Source organism: Glandiceps talaboti, chromosome 1, assembly GCF_964340395.1.
Source record: "Glandiceps talaboti chromosome 1, keGlaTala1.1, whole genome shotgun sequence".
NCBI classification, from domain to species: Eukaryota; Metazoa; Hemichordata; class Enteropneusta; family Spengelidae; genus Glandiceps; species Glandiceps talaboti.
Genome location: NC_135549.1, coordinates 14654747 through 14677577, shown reverse-complemented (window position 1 = coordinate 14677577; position 22831 = coordinate 14654747). Strand labels below are relative to the sequence as shown.

General features: G+C 36.0%; 1 protein-coding gene across 4 annotated transcripts in view; it reads right to left on the bottom strand.

The window, feature by feature from the left end:
• Positions 1-8663: 8663 nt before the first annotated feature.
• Positions 8664-22831, bottom strand: part of LOC144437074 (EGF domain-specific O-linked N-acetylglucosamine transferase-like) — a 28849-nt gene continuing 14681 nt past the window's right edge. For 3 of the 4 annotated variants that reach the window (XM_078125957.1, XM_078125946.1, XM_078125958.1), the window contains 10 exons: positions 20092-20198; positions 19220-19323; positions 17296-17388; positions 16134-16292; positions 14564-14632; positions 12650-12708; positions 11934-11961; positions 11215-11306; positions 10582-10684; positions 8664-9724 (listed from right to left, as the gene is read on the bottom strand). In XM_078125957.1, the coding sequence (XP_077982083.1) occupies positions 9569-9724; positions 10582-10684; positions 11215-11306; positions 11934-11961; positions 12650-12708; positions 14564-14632; positions 16134-16292; positions 17296-17388; positions 19220-19323; positions 20092-20198 (970 nt within the window). In that variant the 3' untranslated portion in view covers positions 8664-9568. Of the gene's footprint in view, positions 9725-10581; positions 10685-11214; positions 11307-11933; positions 11962-12649; positions 12709-14563; positions 14633-16133; positions 16293-17295; positions 17389-18477; positions 18571-19219; positions 19324-20091; positions 20199-22831 lie in introns of all 4 variants that reach the window. The other variant, XM_078125954.1, reaches the window with a different exon arrangement.

The following is a 22831-nucleotide window of genomic DNA, read 5'->3' as shown; positions in this document are numbered from 1 at the left end:
TTCAACCAAACTTGGCACAAACGTCAAACGGTGTTGGGTACAATCATATGCAGCCCATTTTCTAGGCCGCAATCTCAATTATTGTGGTCGAACGGCTGACATGTTTGTCATAGAAAGTAACATTTTCGACCATATCAAATTGGAAATCATAGTGGTTAAATTCAAGTAGTTATTCAGCAATGTACAATCAGTCCAACTTTAATATTCCTAACTCCCGTCTTGATAAATGTGGTCAACCTCATGGTTTGCTGGAAATATATGGCAATACGAAGCCTAGACATAGATTACGAGTAACACATTCCATTGTTAATTATATTATAAAATTAGTTGTTGGAAAGTCTTAAGATGCGTTAGGAAAAGATGAAATTTGTAGATAAATGTGTTAATTTGCTTCTGAAATAGTCTATATGTAGGCTAGGGGTATTAATGTATGTTTCCATTCACTTGTACAGTGGTTTATATAGATTTTGTTATTGTTATTGTAACTTCGTGTAAACATGTATAGTCACGTGTTACCTTGCGACTTCCTAAAGTAACACAAGTCGTAGTATAATTTCAAATGAAATGTGTAATAGTTAACACTTTGCCTGTGAGGGCGCTTTAAAAGGCCCGAGAGTTGATTTTGAGGCAACTATATTTCAAGAGGCTAAAATCCTACATAACAGCACGAGGGGTAATATGACGTCTTATTGTTGCCTATTACCAGGCAATAAGTGTCTTGTTGTATAACACATCACACATTCTCAGTACTGGCATTTAAACCGCTGCAATGTTGAACTCCTGAGCACAAATCATCCATCACCGAACCTATAGATCTATGATGTTAGATTTCTTCTTTAATAGCATCTGCACTTTTTGTAAACCCTAATTTTTCTAGTTTTCTTGCACCTTTGCCGTCACCGAAGTTTTGGAGTTCTTCTGTGTGATCGCAAAATCTTGCCATTTTATGGGGTGACCCTAAAAAGAATGACAACCGGAATGAAAGAAACTGGAATTGTAAATGCTGTCATTCCATTTATGCTATAGAGTGGCGGCTGTCATTCCACTTGTTTTATAGTTCAGAGAGTGTCATTCAACCATAGAACCTTGGTGGAGGGTCTATGATTCAACCAAAGTGATTCAACTAACTGAATGTAGAAAAGGGTGTCATTCCAATGTTTACATACTGTAAATGCCGTCATTCGTTTTCTGTCATTCGGGTTGTCATTCGTTTTAGGGTCATCCCATTTTACGGGACAACTTCTAGTCGGCAAACTGCAGGCAGGCTTTTGTACGATAACATATCACAGGGCTTCTGTGCTAAATGCCCTGAGGGAAATAGAAAACGAATAATGCCCGTGTGTGTATGCAAATAAACTTTTGGAAACTAGTTCATATCGCGTGACATGATCTAAGCCAATCAGAAAACTTTGTACAGTCAAAGCTAGTCAATGCATCTCTATTTCAATTATTATTATTTGCTAAATATTTAGGTTCATAGTACTATAGTACCACACTGACAAACAACTTGTTTTCTTGTAAACTTCCGATCTTCTTTTAAAATTGTATCAATAGTGCACTCGACAATGTATATACATGAACGGATGACAGTCATTGCGTCTTGTGGCTATTTTAAAGTGAACAAACAACATGTCTGCTCTTCCATCTATGTCTGCAAAGACAGTTACCTCGTTTGCGGCTTGCTGTGTACCATCTCTGTACCTCTGTTCTGCACTTTTCCTTCACAATTGTCGTTGCAAATTTGTTTCGAAATCAGGGATAATGATGATTGCGAAACATTGGAAGATCGTGTGGGACCTGAGAATACTTCAGACTTTTTAATTTCCATCGTCTGCACTTAAATTTCCAAGTGTATTGAGGCTGAATATTGTGTCTCGATTGTCTGTTTGTCGAGTGTCGGTTTTGAGAGATTCGCCACGTGTATACAATGTAGACAAACACTGTGATATTGATGTGTATTCAGCGTACTGGATTCCTTCATATTCACCATGTATATAATCAATGTCAGTCGTTTTTTTCAATAATTGTATCGAAAGCAACTAATGCACCTTTGGTAGTTTCTTATAATATATGTATTGATACTTGTATGATTTGATTGACAATCAATTATCTCTTTACAGTAAGGTCTAGGGGGATGAATAATGAATGACATTTGCGTGTTTGTGTGTCGGTTTTCGGTACTAAAAACTCTTCGACTCTCTTTCGATCATTTGCATGTAGGACGCATTTCAAACCGGACCAATAAAAATGCGGTGCTGACAGATCTCTTTATGTTATCCTAAGGAGCGAGATCAATATTTCAATGTAGAAATAACAGAAATAAATTTTGTTTTAATAGTTAGTCCTCGGGACCACCCGACCCCCACCCCGCCACCCCCACCCTTAAACCCTTCTAACTAAATTGGCCAAATGTAAATTTGTTTTAGACTGCACAATCAATTTAAAATCGGTGTGTAGTAGTCTTATCTCTGACGCCCACACATATCTTGATTTCAACCAAACTTGGCACAAACGTCAAACGGTGTAGGGTACAATCATATGCAGCCCATTTTCTAGGCCGCAATCTCAATTATTGTGGTCGAACGGCTGACATGTTTGTCATAGAAAGTAACATTTTCGACCATATCAAATTGGAAACCATAGTGGCTAAATTCAAGTAGTTATTCAGCAATGTACAATCAGTCCAACTTTGATATTCCTAACTCCAGTCTTGATAAATATGGTCAACCTCATGGTTTCCATTGTTAATTATATCATAAAATTAGCTGTTGGAAAGTTTTAAGATGCGTTAGGAAAAGATGGAATTTTGTTGATAAATGTGTTAATTTGCTTCTGAAATAGTCTATATGTAGGCTAGGGATATTAATGTATGTTTCCATTCACTTGTACAGTGGTTTATATAGATTTTGTTATTGTTATTGTAACTTCGTGTAAACATGTATAGTCACGTGTTACTTTGCGACTTCTTAAAGTAACAAGTCGTTAAGTCGTAGTATAATTTCTGTATTAATAGTTAACACTTTGCCTGTGAGGGCGCTTTAAAAGGCCCGAGAGTTGATTTTGAGGCAACTATATTTCAAGAGGCTAAAATCCTACATAACAGCACGAGGGGTAATATGACGTCTTATTGTTGCCGGCTATTACCAGGCAATAAGTGTCTTGTTGTATAACACATCACACATTCTCAGTACTGCAGTACTGGCATTTAAACCGCTGCAATGTTGAACTCCTGAGCACAAATCATTCATCACCGAACCTATAGATCTATGATCTGTTAGATTTCTTCTTTAATAGCATCTGCACTTTTTGTAAACCCTAATTTTTCTAGTTTTCTTGCACCTTTGCCGTCACCGAAGTTTTGGAGTTCTTCTGTGTGATCGCAAAATCTTGCCATTTTATGGGGTGACCCTAAAAAGAATGACAACCGGAATGACAGAAACTGGAATTGTAAATGCTGTCATTCCATTTATGATATAGAGTGGCGGCTGTCATTCCACTTGTTTTATAGTTCAGAGAGTGTCATTCAACCATAGAACCTTCCACCATGGTGGAGGGTCTATGATTCAACCAAAGTGATTCAACTAACTGAATGTAGAAAAGGGTGTCATTCCAATGTTTACATACTGTAAATGCCGTCATTCGTTTTCTGTCATTCGGGTGTCATTCGTTTTAGGGTCATCCCATTTTACGGGACAACTTCGAGTCGGCAAACTGCAGGCAGGCTTTTGTACGATAACATAACACAGGGCTTCTGTGCTAAATACCCTAAGGGAAATATAAAACGAATAATGCCCGTGTGTGTATGCAAATAAACTTTTGGAAACTAGTTCATATCGCGTGACATGATGATCTAAGCCAATCAGAAAACTTTGTACAGTCAAAGCTAGTCAATGTATTTCTATTTCAATTATTATTATTTTAAAGTGAACAACATGTCTGCTCTTCCATCTATGTCTGCAAAGACAATTGCCTCGTTTGCGGCTTGCTGTGTACCATCTCTGTACCTCTGTTCTGCACTTTTCTTCACAATTGTCGTTGCAAATTTCGAAATCAGGGATAATGATAATTGCGAAACATTGGAAGATTGTGTAGGACCTGAGAATACTTCACACTTTTTAATTTCCATCGTCTGCACTTAAATTTCCAAGTGTATTGAGGCTGAATATTGTGTATCGATTGTCTGTTTGTCGAGTGGTGGTTTTGAGGGATTCACCGCACCACGTGCATACAATGTAGACAAACACTGTGATATTGATGTGGATTCAGCGGACTGGATTCCTTCATATTCATCATGTATATTATAATGTCAGTCCTTTTTTCAATAATTGTATCGAAAGCAACTAATGCCCCTTTGGTAGTTTCTTATAATATATGTATTGATACTTGTATGATTTGATTGACAATCAATTATCTCTTTACAGTGAGGACTAGGGGGATGAATAATGAATGACATTTGCGTGTTTGTGTGTCGGTTTCGGTAATAAAACTCTTCGACTCTCTTTCGATCATTTGCATGTATGACGCATTTCAAACCGGACCAATAAAAATGGGGTGCTGGCAGATCTCTTTCTGTTATCCTAAGGAGCGAGCTCAATAGTTCAATGTAGAATAACAAAATAAATGTGTTTTAATAGTTAGGCCTCGGAACAACCCCACCCCCACCCCCACCCCCGCCACCCCCACCCTTCTAACCCTTCTAACTAAATTGGCCAAATGTAAATTTGTTTTAGACCGCAAAATCAATTTAAAATCGGTATGTAGTAGTCTTATCTCTGACGCCCACACATATCTTGATTTCAACCAAACTTGGCACAAACGTCAGACGGTGTAGGGTACAATCATATGCAGCCCATTTTCTAGGCCGCAATCTCAATTATTGTGGTCGAACGGCTGACATGTTTGTCATAGAAAGTAACATTTTCGACCATATCAAATTGGAAATCATAGTGGCTCAATTCAAGTAGTTATTCAGCAATGTACAATCAGTCCAACTTTAATATTCCTAACTCCAGTCTTGTTAAATTCGACGGTCTTACTTTCCACGTTACAACTTCGATTTTCCACTCTAAATGTTTTGTATCTCGGTCATCAATTTATTGATGGTGTCTCTGAGGGAATCGTCACAGTAAACAAAACTTGCGACATGGATACGTAGTCTATGTATTGGACTTCTTCATATTCATCATGTACGCAATCAATACCAGCCATTTTTTCAACAATTTTATGAAAAGCAACAATTGCACCTTTAGTCTTTCTTGTATTACAATATATTGACGTGCACATGATTTGATTGACAATCAATTATCCTTTTAAGGTATAGGGGGGAAAATGAAAAACGAATTGACATAATGTCGACTTCGATAACAAAACTCATATCGATCAAGCAGGACTATTAATCAATACAGTTTTCACTGACATCGAGTAATTATAAAATTCAACCGCTGTTGATGCAGTTATCAAATCTTTCAGATCAGCAAGACTTGTAGTGACAAATGATAAACTGCATACTAGATGATGTATATGGTATAAACTGGAACCATATACTTTATTCATCACAAATTCATGACACAGTCTTGGAATGTCTAATGTCCTCTGCAATACTCTGTATCTAGAGAGTTGTGTGTTTATAGTTCTACAAGTACAAGTACAAGTACGTCCCATTTTGATCCAATATCCTGAGCAGCAGGTTACTCACTACACATTAGAATCATCCATCCGATCCCAAAGCCATAATGTCCACAATATTATCCGATATGATATCAACGAGAAATATATATATTTGATATCGATGAAATCAAATATAACAAATTCTAGAAACTATTCTAATGTCCTACGATTATTGGTAACTCCAGATTAGTCCGATTTAGATTCACAGATAAATCATCTATAGACAGTGGCGGGAAAACTCCACTGTCTATGGTAGAATATACTTACTCAAGTCTCCGGGCTTTTTGTCACAGTGACTCTTTATTTGAATAAAAATGTGTTGCAAGGGTATTCTTTTGTGAGAAAATGTGAAATGTTCAGTCGAGTGAACGTGTAGAGCCCTTGGGAGACTACTAGTAACTGGGAAATAAAAATAAAAAAGAAGTAGACGAGGACTTTACATGAATGGTGTCTTCCTTTGCCGTAATATATACTAGTATAGTAATAGTATAGCATGTATGTGTCCCTACACTTATAGTGTAGAAGCTGTCATTCCCCTCCACTTATAGTGTAGAAGCTGTCATTCCCCTCCACTTATAGTGTAGAAGCTGTCATTCCCCTCCACTTATAGTGTAGAAGCTGTCATTCCCCTCCACTTATAGTGTAGAAGCTGTCATTCCCCTCCACTTATAGTGTAAAACTGTCATTCCCCTCCACGTAGAGATTAGGAGTTGTCATTCCCCTCCACTTATAGAGTAAAAGCTGTCATTCCCCTCCACTTATAGCATAAAAGCTGTCATTCCCCTCCACTTATAGTGTAGAACTGTCATTCCCCTCCACTTATAGTGTAGAACTGTAATTCCCCTCCACTTATAGTGTAAAACTGTCATTCCCCTCCACTTATAGTGTAAAATTGTCATTCCCCTCCACTTATAGTGTAAAACTGTCATTCCCCTCCACTTATAGCGTAGCAGCTGTCATTCCCTCCACTTATTGAGTAGAAGCTGTCATTCCTCTCCACTTATTGAGTAGAAGCTGTCATTCCCTTCCACATAGAGTAGTTATCATTCCCCTCCACTTATAGCGTAGAAGCTGTCATTCCCCTCCACTTATAGCGTAGCAGCTGTCATTCCCCTCCACTTATAGCGTAGCAGCTGTCATTCCCCTCCACTTATAGCGTAGAAGCTGTCATTCCCCTCCACTTATAGCGTAGCAGCTGTCATTCCCCTCCACTTATAGCGTAGAAGCTGTCATTCCCCTCCACTTATAGCGTAGCAGCTGTCATTCCCCTCCACTTATAGCGTAGCAGCTGTCATTCCCCTCCACTTATAGCGTAGCAGCTGTCATTCCCCTCCACTTATAGCGTAGCAGCTGTCATTCCCCTCCACTTATAGCGTAGCAGCTGTCATTCCCCTCCACTTATAGCGTAGCAGCTGTCATTCCCCTCCACTTATAGCGTAGAAGCTGTCATTCCCCTCACTTATAGCGTAGAAGCTGTCATTCCCCTCCACTTATAGCGTAGCAGCTGTCATTCCCTCCACTTATAGCGTAGAAGCTGTCATTCCCCTCACTTATAGCGTAGCAGCTGTCATTCCCCTCCACTTATAGCGTAGCAGCTGTCATTCCCCTCCACTTATAGCGTAGAAGCTGTCATTCCCCTCACTTATAGCGTAGAAGCTGTCATTCCCCTCCACTTATAGCGTAGCAGCTGTCATTCCCCTCCACTTATAGCGTAGAAGCTGTCATTCCCCTCCACTTCTAGCGTAGAAGCTGTCATTCCCCTCTACTTATAGCATAGAAGCTGTCATTCCCCTCCACTTATTGAGTAGAAGCTGTCATTCCCCTCCGCTTATTGAGTCGAAGCTGTCATTCCCCTCCACTTATAGTGTAGAACTGTCATTCCCCTCCACGTAGAGAATAGGAGTTGTCATTCCCCCCCCCCCACTTATAGAGTAAAAGCTGACATTCCAACTACTAATTATAGTAAAGGGTGTCATTCCACATGCCATTCGTTTGAGCGACACCCCATTTTCATTTTGCGAGCTGAACAGAAATATCACTTTTATTTATATGGATGTATGCAATTTAATGGCATCCGTGGGTGAGAAACCTCAAAAACAAATCGCTTAAACTAACCTTGAATATAAAGGTCAAGGTCATGGGTTAGTGTCCTCTCAGAATGCTTACCTCTGGTAACATTGGTGAAGACACTTGAATGTTGACCTTTTAAGAAAAACTTTCAAAGTGATTGTGCAAGTTACAATTTGACTTCGGAGATGAAGGGCAAGGTCAAGTCAGAGTCTGAATAGAAAGCTTTAATACTTCTAACAACATGGGTGTACACACTTGAATGGTATCTCAAAACGGTGTGTACAAAACTTGACATTGTTTAGCAAACAACTCAGAGACTTTTAGTTCTATAGACATAGGTGCAGTTACATGAATGGTGTCTTAAGTATGAAACTTCCAAAAGATGGAAGCCAAAGGTCAAAAATCAGTATCTGACTTGAAAGTTTACTATATCATGGACGTTGGAGAGAGACTCAATGTCTATGATACTATAAAAAGGGGTCTTTCTGGATACATTCAAAGTAACTGATAACTTTGTTATTTGAACTTCAGGGTGGGGTCATGGTCAAAGTTTTATAAGATAGCTTATCTCTAATAACACGGGTGCAGACACTTGGATGGAGTGTCTGTGTATTCAATTTCTCTAAGTTATAGCTTTACACTGTTAATTCTTATGACAAACCATCGACCCTACACTGGGTATATGGACAAACATGGCCACTGCACTGCCACAGACAGGCAGCTGCATGGACAGATGGACACATGGATAGCCCTTCTGGGAGCTAAAAACCCATTGCTTATGTTTCTTTCTTTTGTATCTACAAAATGTATGTGAAGTGATTGTCAAGCTAAAAATAAAGATTTCAGGAATACATATGGGACAATGTACTAAATAGTTTGTACATTATTTATTTCTGAATTAACATACAAAGTACTGAGTACAACATACAACACAGGCTATCAATAGTATTATTTTAAAATTATTATAAAAAGTGAAGGAAAAAGATAACAACAAGAGTATGAATACAGATATAAATCATTTTTAGAAAGAAGCAGAATTTTGCATATAATCTCTTTCTCAGATGTTTGTTTATTGATTCGCAAAACACTTTCATTCTGATAGCCTGACTAGACATTTTCTAGATAAAAAAGTGAATTTTTTTAATGTCTTTATTCAGAGTGAACTATTAGATCTCAAATGAAGTAAGCAGCATTTCTAAATTTACAAATATAGTCAGGTGACATCACCAATGTATGGAAACAATGGTCACAGAAAGCAGACGACATTTGGTTGTCGAGGCAGATGGCGGCCATCTTGGATTCTTCAAAGGCCATTTGAGTAAAATACAGCAAATGTTTGGTTTATCTTCTTGGAAACAATATCCCTGACTGATGACATTACCAGAATGAACCTCTGACTATGAACTGATAACTGTAAATATTACTTAACAGAGAAATCAAAACTATGGTAAATTCATTTGGTTTTACAGTACAATCATGTGACTCATGTATGATATAGAAATTTTTAAAAGAAATTGTATATTACATCCTTTTATATATAGACTAAAAATTACAAGAAGTTTCTTTTAATAAACAGGAACTATATTTTGCAAGTTGTCATGTTTGCTTTTCCAATATGGAACATAAATTTGATTTGTCGATGACAGTGGTTTGTCTTCTACAATTCATGTCACAGTTGTCGGCACAATTCTTTGAATTTTGGATGATTCTTTAAATAAACACGAACTACATTTTGCAAGTTGTCATGTTTACTTTTCCAATGTCGAATATAATATAAATTTGATTTGTTGATTATGACAGTGATTGTCAAAACACATATTGTCAAAAACTTCTACAGTTCATCTCGTAGTTGTCGACGCAATTCTTTGAATTTTGGATGATTCTTCACATGGTATACACCCTTCTTCAATATCCGCATAAATTCTTTAACATCAAATGAATAATCAGCAAACTTTGCATGAGGTTTGTGTAGCGAAGGATGATCAACCTGGAAAATACCCATACAGATACACTTTCAATGATCCAAGTCATAAATTTATATACATTATAAAATTATGTAATATAATGGGGTAACAGAGTAAATACAACTGCTGCTGAATATGCATTTTTTGAATCAGCACTGCTGGTAGAGGGCGCTGTTCTCTGTAAACTTTGATCACTGCGTCTTCTTAGACCTAACCCTCAAATAATGTTTAGAAATGAAATAAACACTGTGATATTGACATTCTTATTGTTTTACATTAAAGTGCTTTTCTTAAAATACATATTTCAATTACTAAAGTAAATAGATTGCACAATTGGATTATGGCTGTGCATGGATTTTGTGGATACAATCACCCTGTAATCAAGATAGTCTAAACACTGAATGAGGTTGAAAGTGTGCACAGCCACTTGAGGAAAACTTGGTATCAGAGACGCTGTCCTACTGTGAGTGTAATTACATCAACATTCATTTATAGCTTATATCAACATGATGCAACAATAATTTTAGTTTATGTCTTAGTCTGACTATAGCTTGATTTCCATAGTAGTATATCAATAACAATAGTTTTAGTTTGTGTCTATCTTAGTTTGACGATAGCTTGATTTCCATAGTAGTACATCAACAACAATAGTGTTAGTTTGGTGTCTATCTTAGTTTGACGATAGCTTGATTTCCATAGTAGTACATCAACAACAATAGTGTTAGCTTGTGTCTATCTTAGTTTGACGATAGCTTGATTTCCATAGTAGTATATTAACAACTATAGTTTTAATTTGTGTCTATCTTAGTTTGCCTATAGCTTGATTTCCATAGTAGTTTCTCTATACTCAAAGTGTCTATAACCATCACATCATACCTACCTCATTATGCTTGGCAAGTTTTAAGACTCTTTGCCATGTAATGTATTCAGTACCCCTGAGACTGGTTAGATCTTTGTAGCACCTTGGGTCTTCACAGTTGTACCTGCGGTCAAAACATGTTGTTAGTGTATCAAGTCTTTGTCTATATTGCTAGTGTTAGTGTGGCAGTCCTACACAATGCAATGCTATGTACTAGTGTATCAAGTCTTTGTCTGTATTGCCATTGTTAGTGTGGCAGTCTGACATGACTCTATGCTATGTACTAGCGTTATCAAATCTTTTGTCTATGTTTGAGCCACACAAAGTCATGTTTGCGTCTATATCTACATTGCTGTATGGTTACCTCTGGATGATCTAAAAAATTTCTCAATTCACATCGAAATTAATCAGAGATTCTTTATAAAATGGGCTATCATAGACACTACATTATCTGTAGTCAAATTAAGCCAAGTACATTTTGTCAATTCAGCATTTTTTCAACTTTATTTCATACAGGCCTTTAATAACCAGTCAAACATACTGGACAAGAACAAATCTTGCTCTTGAAATGACTCCTTAGTTACATGTAAAGTATTTACTTCACATTCACTAAAATGACTCCCTAGTAATGTGTAAATAATGTAATATACTTACAATTCAAATAAGACTCCCCAGTCAGGTTGAAATAGTAAATGAGTGAGACCAGCACCATGCATACCAATGAAAATATCACTATTGTGAGTAATCTGAAAATAAAGTGTAAACAGAATAGTCTTGTAGAAATGTTATTCAGTAAATTAAAATTTTGATTTTGTTATACAACATTCAAATCTGACTTTTTCTCATAATTCTACGAATACATACTATTTTTAACGTGCTTCAAAAAGGTTGTCCATTGCACTCTGTATAATTACATTATTTTATGGTTATGGTTTGAAATGTTTTGATCCAGATAAAATGATAACCAGATCTATACTGAGAGCAATAAAGATTCATATAACCAAGAGTACAGACTATAAGATATGTCGTGTTGTTCTGCCTTCACTGGCCTCCTCTCTCCTATGCGAGGAGTTGACCGATATGTGAGGGCGCCCTGTCAAGGCATAACCTACAGACTACCAAGAGTAGTTAGTGATCATTTTGCTATTGACATTGTCTTCAGAGAAGGTACATTTGAAATGACCAAAATCAGTATGATCAATTGTGTAATCCCAACCCAGTTTATTAAGTAAACTATAGCATGGAAACTGTTTGAAATATCTGTTGCTATTTTTTACTCGGCTGGATGTGGTTAATCATAAATAATGTTTGATCACTGTGCCTCAACACTAAATTTGACTATACATGTATATTATACATAAATATATAAATACCTTCAGCTGCTCCAAGAAATTTATGTTTCTGAAAACAGAGGAGAGCAAAGTATGGTTAATCATTTCATGAAAGATGAAATCACTTTCAAAACACAGTTCATACGATATGAAAATCTAAAACAAAATGGCTACTCTAGATAATTTGAAGACAGCTGAACCCATAGCATGGGATTTTTTACACACAAATTACTCACGGGTATGAAACAGCAACATGTGCTAAGACAAAGGTAAGAGGTCATTCACTTTTTAGTGTAAAAAATAATGCTGTTTTCAAGTTCCAATGACACTGCAGTTGCAAAACTGTCCAAGGGTGGAATGTTGGTAATTTCAATTGGTGCAATTTACTATTTTGGGAAGAGTATTTGATTCTTTTACTCCAACTTTACATAACACAATTATTGAGACTGAATGTTCATGGACTCCGGGTTTATAGTTACTGATAATTTTTACTCAGAGTCAAAACATTTCTTGGAAGCAAACCCCATTTCTTTTTCCCTAATGATTTTTTCTTATTTTTAAAATCATTTCTTTAATGATTTTGGGGTACTACCGTACTTAATTGAATTCTATTTCTTGGAATCCAATCCATTTCAGTTTCCACTTCCATGAAATTTTTTGACTGTGAGTACAAAGTAACATTTTCAATTTGTTTCAATATACCCCCCCCCCCCCAGTAAGTCTTCCACCAAATACAACAGAACAGGAGAATATCCTACCTATTGTATTCTACAACATTGACAATTAAATCTTTTTCATTCTTCATAGCAGCTACTAGCTGTAAACAGAACAGTAAATAAACTCTGTGAACATAGCAGGTACTAGCTGTAAAACAGAACAGTAAATAAACTCTGTGAACATAGCAGGTACTAGCTGTAAAACAGAACAGTAAATAAACTATGTGAACATAGCAGGTACTAGCTGTAAACAGAACAGTAAATAAACTATGTGAACATAGCAGGTACTAGCTGTAAAACAGAACAGTAAATAAACTATGTGAACATAGCAGCTACTAGCTGTAAAACAGAACAGTAAATAAACTATGTGAACATAGCAGCTACTAGCTGTAAAACAGAACAGTAAATAAACTCTGTGAACATAGCAGGTACTAGCTGTAAAACAGAACAGTAAATAAACTCTGTGAACAAAGCAGCTACTAGCTGTAAAACAGAACAGTAAATAAACTCTGTGAACAAAGCAGCTACTAGCTGTAAAACAGAACAGTAAATAAACTCTGTGAACATAGCAGGTACTAGCTGTAAAACAGAACAGTAAATAAACTCTGTGAACATAGCAGCTACTAGCTGTAAAACAGAACAGTAAATAAACTCTGTGAACAAAGCAGCTACTAGCTGTAAAACAGAACAGTAAATAAACTCTGTGAACATAGCAGCTACTAGCTGTAAAACAGAACAGTAAATAAACTCTGTGAACAAAGCAGCTACCGTTACTAGCTGTAAAACAAAACAACAGTTCTGTGAATATTCCCATCAAAGTTAACCCCTTCATAACGCCCCCACCCCTTCATTGTGAAGTGCTGAAATGTCCCTATTAACTAATTTCCTATGCATACATACTGGGCTACAGAATAATATGTTAAAGACTTCCTCAATAATTCATTTTTTTTCATTCTTTTCCCCTTATTTTAGGGTAATTGTAGTCATTTTCATATAAAACTACACCATGACGGACAACAAAATTATTTGGATTGCAAAGCGGCAAAATGCACAAAATCTAACACATTTATGCAGGAGAAATTAAAACTATAGTAATGAAATTATTGTCAGAATTATTCAAAAGTCACTAATGTATATTAACGGTGTCAAAAAGAGAGATATTTTGCTTGACATTTTAATTCAGGTTTTCATACATTTCATGAAATTAAAGATATAATGACTGACAATATCGAAATAACAATATCTGAATAACATGACCATGACAGGTTTTTGACAGAAACACTTTACATATGCTACTACACAATTGTACATGGTTGTGAACACAGCTGTGTATAATGTGAACTTTGAGTTCATCTGTCATTTTTGCACTAATTTGAAACTAATAGTTGCCATAATTTGTTCATACATCCATTGTGATCATAATTTTAGAATTATATTAATCTCTTTAATGAGACAGCTGCATTTGAGTACCTTCAATAGTGAGGTCTGTGAGTTGCACACCATAGCAACAGGAGAACAATGTATATGTCTGTTAGCAGTATGTGGGATGGGGAAAAGGCTGTCCATGCAATAAACTCTACAGCCCATATTTTAGAGCTATTTCAACCAAAATTCTAGATTTCATTTTAGAGTACACATGTTTTGGTTGGACCATGCATGTTGTAAACCCAACAACCTATTTCAGAGTTATTTAAACCAAAAATTCTAGCCAAATTTTTGCCCTTTTAAAAAAATTATGTCACTGTCGACATATTCCCAACTAGTGTCCTAAAGTGTAATGTTTCAGACAAACATAGCTGCCATTCAGTCAAAACTTATATGAGCTTGCAAGATAATTCATACGGTATGTCCAATGCAATCTATGTATAAGCTTTTACAGACATCAGCCACTTAGCTCACCCTGGTTGACAAAATTACGATGTTTTAGTATTTATGACGTGTATTACAGATACTTACCTCATCCTGGTTCACAATATTTCGATGTTTAGTATTTCTAGACAATAATGTCACCCGTACTTTCCCTTTCTGAAAACAAATATAAACATAGTCTCTAAAACTGTCTATGAATGTCACATGTATACTACACACACAACGATTAGTTTCTGGCTTTTATAAAACACACATATAGGCCTATCTTATTTTCTTATCCAAAAAGATATTTAAAGTATAGAATTATTAGTATCTGCAATAAAATTTTACTATCCTATATGCAAGAAGTCAAAATAGCACAAAAAGGCTGACTTATTCTCATATATGTCTATAGTAATGTATGTGTAGCACATGGAGTAGAAGTCGTTGTGCTGACCCATGACATCACAAGATTGATTGTTATTTACTATGATGCACTTAGGTGGTAAAATACTATTCACCTAATAAGTACAATTGCATTTTTTTTTTTTGGGGGGGGGGAACAGATTCTACAGCAAGTCACTTGAGGTTTACAGATGTTTTATCAATTAAACAGATTCAGAGGTAATGATAGGTGGATGTACTGTTCACTCCAGAAATACTCCTAAATTTACATTCTGATTATTCATGATCATTGAGCAGATTCACCATGTGTTAAATTTAGCAATTCAAAACAAGCTTCCAAACTGTTGTAACATGATGTCATTTCAAAATCTATTTTGGTCTTAAACCACTGATTATAGAGATTGAACATTCACTACCAATGAGCTCACAACTGGTGGATCTGAACTACCTTCTATGCTTCTATGTACTATACTAGTGAGTGGTGGCAACATAACAGTCACACAACAATTCAACCGACATTACACTACCAAGATTATACAAAATTCAGGGCAGTGTTAACATCAAATACAATAAAATTCAATGCGTGTGTGAGATCTTGTTTCTAAGGGTAACATCACTTTAAATTAATATTTATGTCTATTTTGAGGCAGCCATATCAAATATCATCGATTTCCAATATGGCTGCCTCAAAATAGAAACAAATAGGTGACATTTACAGTATTGAAACTATTGATAAGGTTGATCTTCTTGATATCAGAACACATTTTCGACTTTTCACATGGTAAAAATTCTGAGAAATTGAGCAGTGTCACAGTTTTCAGGAGTGTATTGACAAGCCTCGTGTTTTTACACGAATAACCTGTTTTCATTATACTACTATAGATAATTTGATAAACACCACCAGAATTGATGTTATACAGTCATATTATAATTCTTTTAACAACATACTGAAACACATCCATCAATGGCCTTGAAAGAGGAACTGTTTTTATTTTTTATAATGAACAGAACCAAAGGTATATTGGTAAAGAATAAAATATTATGACTATCCTGCTTTAATAATGCATTGATGTTTTAAAACTCAATGTCAGATTAGGGTTCAAATTTGGGTTTCAAAAACAGTTGCCTGACAAAGCTATCATTAAAACTGGTTAAGAATGAAATACTGATCCTATCTAGCCCTCGTGGCGCCACTAATGCAAGACTATGGAATCTGATCAGTTTAAAACATGTTTGTGGTGTTATCTACATTTTCTGAAGTAAAACCACTTACTGCTGGTCCTTCCTGTTTGATTCCTAATCTGTGTACAACATGTTGTGAGAAAGCTCTCATTATTCCACTGTCATGGCAATCCGGTACTAATGGCATATTATAAAAAAATCCCCTCTGCATCCGTGGAAGTAAGGTAAAAACTGCTTCTTTTATACAAACCTGTACAAATAACATAAAAAAATCGCCAAGCGAGTATATTAATGATTAGCTTTTACACTGAAATCTTACTAAATGTGTAGATAAATTAAGAACGGAGTAAATGTATATTTTGATGCATGCACAATATTTGTCCACAAAAATAACCTCATATAAAAAAAATTAAAATGACTACAAATATATGGCAGCAAGATTGCTCTCCTTTCTTTCGCAACAATGGGTACATTTTTTTTTTGAACAATTTCTTCTAATGTTATTTGTAGATTTCTACGATGGAATGTACATAATACAAAATGTACGCAGAATATCAAACATGTCAGTAGAAATATGTGATGAATTTTAAAATGAATTTGCTAATATTTGAATCAGTGAGACTTCCTGTTGAAGACTCGTGTACCTAGGTTACTGTAGCAGTAATGATGTGTGAGGAGTTTTGAATGAAAATGCTTGCTAATTGAGCCAATTTTAGCAAAAAATGTAAAAACATGCATTAATTTGAAGAATTCATTGGAAACTCACTGTACAAGAGAAACAACATACACAATAAAACAAACATAACTATAAATTGTTCATGCTCCCGCCACAAGTAAAATCATATTCACAATAAACATTTAAAAAAATCATGAAATATGCAACAACTGAAGAAAAATTTGCATAAGCAAGCATGCAGTTTCTACTTTGCAAGAGAAGTATGGAATATTTCATATTATCATGCACTATTCATGAAAGCTTCTAATACTTTCAACATGCCAATGCATTATGTGAACTTGAAAACTACATATCTGGTGCAAATTTATATCCATATTTCAAATGCACAAAAAGTTTACACTATAGTAAATATCTAAAAACATTTACTATGAAATATAGCAAAGATGCATGCATTCTACAACTTACAAAGCCTGTTGTGGCTATCTATCAGGAAGTTTGATTTTTTTAAACATTTGTGTGGTCAAAAATTTGTCAAACTCACTGACAGATAGCCACCATGGTGAAGATTGTGTCGTACCTTCTTGCCATCCCATTTCCTTAGTGGAATGATGGGATGGTCAGTAAAAGCTTGCCACGTTGCTTTAAAGAAGTCTCCATAGCTTAAGCCACTCTAGTGTACAAAGAAATTGGAATTTAACTTTTTAGTGCTTTAATATTATATTTTCACACTGGGTATAATCACAGGGACCACAAAGAATGAATTTGTTTAATTTCCTTGAAATCTATTTTTTCTTGTATAGTTTTTTTTTGATCTGTTGATTTATTTTAAAGTTGCTGATAAGACAGTGACACTGGTAGGAAAGAAGTAGACAATCTGAGATAATAATACTCCATATAAATATTTTCTGTACATTTCTTTAACACGATACAAAATAGTTCTTGTTTTACAACCACTGCCATGGTTCACATTACTTACCTGCACATTGTACTAATGTGTCGCATGTTGTGATCAACAGGCTCAGGCTTTTTGTAATTTGACAAGAATTATTTAGCAAATTAGTACAACCTGATGAACATACTGTAGAGTTTATTTAACATGGTCTTTAGAAACTTATTATTAAAATTTCTGGGAAATAAAACAAATCATTCCTGCTGAACCCTGTGGTATAATACAGAGGGTATTTTGAGGTAGACAATGCCAATGAAGTAAACTGTTTCTTGTCACAAATTGTCCAAAATCAACCAAGCAGGCAGGTTACTGTGTGTTCCAGAATACATAAGATGAAATGTCTATGACAGAGGAATTACATTTATGAAGATAGACAAAACGATAAAAGTGTCTATAACTTGTTGGTGTTCTACTTGAACAGTGTGCCATCAGTGTAATGAAGGTGCCATCTTTAACCTGAGTGAAATGTTGATCAAATTTCACAACAAATTCAATTTAATGTCAAAATTGTATCAAGACAGCCATCAAACCTTATGAGATATCATTTTGGTTGTAATGTTTCACAACTGTCACTTTTTCAGGAGTGAAGACACTGCCCTTGTGTGCTTGAATCTTATCAATACAGAAGTGGTTACAAGTCTTCGAACCTCCTGTGGTAACATTTTGATGAGAACACCAAGCCTGACAACTTGGCAAGGACAAAGAAACAGTTTACTTTTTTTTAAATACAAGTTTTGATGTATCAAGTGTACAGCAGTGCAAGCTGATCAAGGTGTTGACTTCTACAACACTAAATCAGAGGGTAGGTACCTTTTGGCCTTCCCATGTTTTAAGTGGGATGGGAGGATAATCGGTGAAAACTGGCCACATAATCTCAAAGAGATCATAATAACCAAAGCTAGTCTGAAATAATATCAAAACATATATATAGCAACTATCATTGATACATGATGGTATGTATTCTATTGAATATTTCACTAAAGTACAAATCGCACATGAAGCCATTACAAAACAATACATAACTTCTTCAACTCTCACTCATATTCACGGATAAATATCTTGAAAATTTGGTAGCTTCTCTCTCATTGGCCATTATTTCTTCACATTCTGTGAATTTCTTGGCCTAAAATCGATTGGGGATTTTGAATTTTGATTTGTTGGGTTAAATAACAAATTCAAAACTCCCATCCACATGGATTCCGGGCTATGAATTTCTTTGATATGAGAACATATTTCGTAAGATGAATTTTGAAGCAGAAATCTAGCTAGGGATTTGTGAATGATAACTTGAAATTCCCACATGCAATTTAAGTAAGACACCTTCCAACATCTCAGAAGGTAATAAATAAGACATCTGCAATGCAAATTTCTAACATTCTGTGGATACTGAAAGACTACACTTAATAAAATTAAGTTGTGTGTTGAAAGTTCTGGATACCAACTCTCATCTCTAAAGAGGTGAATATTGAAGCTAAATTCTAGAATAATGAAAGGATAAATAAAAAAAAATATAAAACAACAGAAGAAATAAGAGATAAGTTGAAATACTTACAGTATCCCACATTACTATGTTTACATCGCTTGAAAATGAATTGTTAATATGTTGTGAAATATATATATTTACAAAATCACAAAAATGATGATACATGTTGATGCCTGTAAGAAAATAAAGGACAACTTTTGTAAGAAAATATATTACTTGAGAATTAAACACGACAAAGATTACTGTGTGGTGTCAACAATTTTCACTGCTAGTCTTAAAGCTAAGATATGACTTGTCATGTCACCCCCCCCCCCCCCCCCCCCCCCATCAGCCAACAAGATCAGACTCATGAGAGAGGAATCATGTAACATGTTCACTTCCTGCTGGCAGAATAACTCTATCCTTTTCCTTGACTATTTGAAAAGACAAATTCTGTTTTTTATATCAGCATTATACATTACATATAATCAGACTATACTTTTCAGTCATTTTGTGTCAGTGTTATGTATAAATTAGACTATATTTTTGTGTCAGTGTGATGTATAAATCAGACTATGTTTTGTTCAGTAAAGTACATGAACAAATACAGACTCTTACTAAAAGTGTCAATTTATGCAACACACATCATTGAAATGATACATCTTGAATGATTTTGTATAAAATTGTAAATATTCAACAGACTGATTAACTTGATATGATACATTTTTAGTATTATCCTGTATACTCATTTTGTATAAAATTGTAAAATATTCATAACTGGTGTAACAATACCTTCTGACTTGTATCACTCTGAATTGACATATGTATGCAATTTAAAGTTTGATATTTAGGTTTACGAACATCTGTTGAAATTATTTACATTTTGATGTTCACTGGAGTATGTGTTACCGGTACAGTATATTTAATATCAATATCCATGACGACTGACAATATGTACCTACCTGCATCAAGCTTAATTAAATATGTCGGTTTGTGGATTATAATGTCACAATTTTGAGGATGTGGAATTTGTAAATCTATGGACTCATAGACATGCAGCTCTCCATACCTGAAAATAGTAATAACAGTGTTGCTTACAAAATGAGGTATGCTGTCTACTATAAAATATAGTACACTTTTTGTCATATAACCTTAGCATTTGGGTGTTTGAGACACACACAATTCTTGTTTGAAACACACACAATCCTTGTTTGAGACACACTGAATCCTGGTCATAAGACCTTAGCATTTGACGTTTTATGCTACAATTTACTCTAACACAGAACACATCAAAAGATGCGTTAGTCGGAGGTGACTTCTTCAAAGCATCCTGCTTTACACACTGTTACAATTTCGTGTGGTGTCTAAGACACACCAACTTCTGGTCTGTCGAACAGAGTAAATTGTTGACATTAACTCTCAAATGCCGCTTTCAACGTTGAAGAGAGCGCTCGAGCAGTCAGTAGACGTCTACTACGCGATGTCCAGTGTTTTCGGTGACCATCCCGCTTTCCACTGATATTTCTCGTGTCTCCTTTTTCACCCCTCTCTCGCTGTGTCTTTTCGTAGAGTACGTACGTCCAGTGTCTACATCAAATTTTAAAAAGTGGTGTATGATACGCTCAAACTTCAATGATTCTTCATCCAAATTTAATATATATGGTACTCTGCCGTGATAGTAGTCCTGCTTGCATACGGAGTAAGTCGTCCCTTGAGCGAAACGCGTACACCGTCTGCGAGCATGACTACCGTGAAAGTGACTCTTCAAAATCGCAATATCACAATTTACGACCTGTTTTCTTGGTCGCGGTCCAATGGATGTTTCGCATCTCGTCGGTCATCTCGGTCCATGGAATCGTAAAAAGGGGGTACTTTTTCAGATCACCCTCCGAGAATTTGGGTACGATGCCCCACTTCTTTCTTTCTCTCTCTCTCTCTCTCTCTCTCTCTCTCTCTCTCTCTCTCTCTCTCTCTCTCTCTCTCTCTCTCTCTCTCTCTCTCTCTCTCTCTCTCTCTCTCTCCCTCCCTCCCTCCCTCCCTCCCTCCCTCCCTCCCTCCCTCCCTCCCTCCCTCCCTCCCTCCCTCCCTCCCTCCCTCCCTCCCTCCCTCCCTCCCTCCCTCCCTCCCTCCCTCCCTCTCTCTCTCTCTCTCTCTCTCTCTCTCTCTCTCTCTCTCTCTCTCTCTCTCTCTCTCTCTCTGTAAGGATTAGGCGTCGTTGAAGGTATAGCTCTGGATTTATACGCTACGTTATGACACGACGTGTCGAAACCCCGTAGCATAGAAATCAAGAGCTAGTTGAAAGTAAAACTCCCCAGATTTCGGAAAGAATGGGGTTTTTGAAGTGATTTTCTCCCAGATTCACTATATGAAAAAAAAAAGGGGGGGGTTCTTTTTCATTGAAATATTAACTGGAAAAGGGGTACATATGAAATTTCGCTAACAAGCCGGGGTACCCACCAATCCATGATCTAGCGACTGCCACTGCTGGGGCGTCGCGACGCGTCGGAGAGTCAGAATTGTTGGTCACCGAAAACACCCGTCCTGTAGACTACCCGAACTGTCAATCCGTGTTGACGGCCCTTTGATATGTGCTGTTTTAGAGTAAAATGTTGCAGAAAATGCCCAAATGCTAAACTCTTATGACCAGGATTCAGTGTGTTTCGAACACCTCAATTCTGGTCATAAGACCTTAGCACTTGGTTGTTTTCTGCAACAATTTACTCTAAAACAGAAGACATCAAGGGTTCCGTCAATGAGAGTTGAAGCAGACACAAGTTGGTGTGGTTTCGACTGGAGTGTTTGTTTTGTCGCCTGGAACTGCCGCATCTTTTGATGTGTCCTGTTTTAGAGTAAATTGTTGCACAAAACGGCAAATGCTAAGGTCTTATGACCAGGATTGTGTGTGTTTCGAACAAGGATTGTGTGTGTTTCGAACAAGAATTGTGTGTGTCTCAAACACCCAAATGCTAAGGTTATATGATAAAAAGTGTATCTGGTTTGTCGTTTACAAAATGAGGTTTGCTATCTAATATACAATATAGTGAGTATCTGGTTAGTTGTTTACAAAATGGGGTATGTTGTCTAGTATACAATGTAGTATCTGGTTTGTCATTTACAAAATGAGGTTTGCTGTCTAGCATACAATATAGTGAGTATCTGTTCATCAGTGACTCAATTTTGTAGTGTTGTTTGATATCCTGAAGCTGGTCTCTGTCTACCTCAGTATCTGGTCAGAAGAAGAAATATTTTACACCTATGAGCACCAAAAAATTGTTTTCAGAATCAAAGCCAATATTATAGACGGTCAAGTTGACATGCTCAAGTCTCCGAGCTAATTTCATTTTTTTTATTTGAATTAATTCTTTTTAAAACACAAGTATGTTCATTTATAAAGTGAGTGATTGCCAAACAGTTGGTTGAATTTATCCAGCCCTTGGGGGACCGACTATTAGTAATTGGGGAAATTTTTTAAAAAAATGTTTCAAACATGTTCCTTTCCAAAACTGTAAATGAATCCAAACTCAAAACATTTGAAGAATATGTCACTTAAAAAAATCTCTTAAGGGACTGGTGCCAGGCTACCTGCCAAGTTCTAAGTCCCAGTACATAAATTGTTCCTATTCACTGACAACATCTGTTCACTGTCTGTGTGACCTACCTCATAATAAAACATTGAATATTTCAATTCTCTTTTTCCCAATA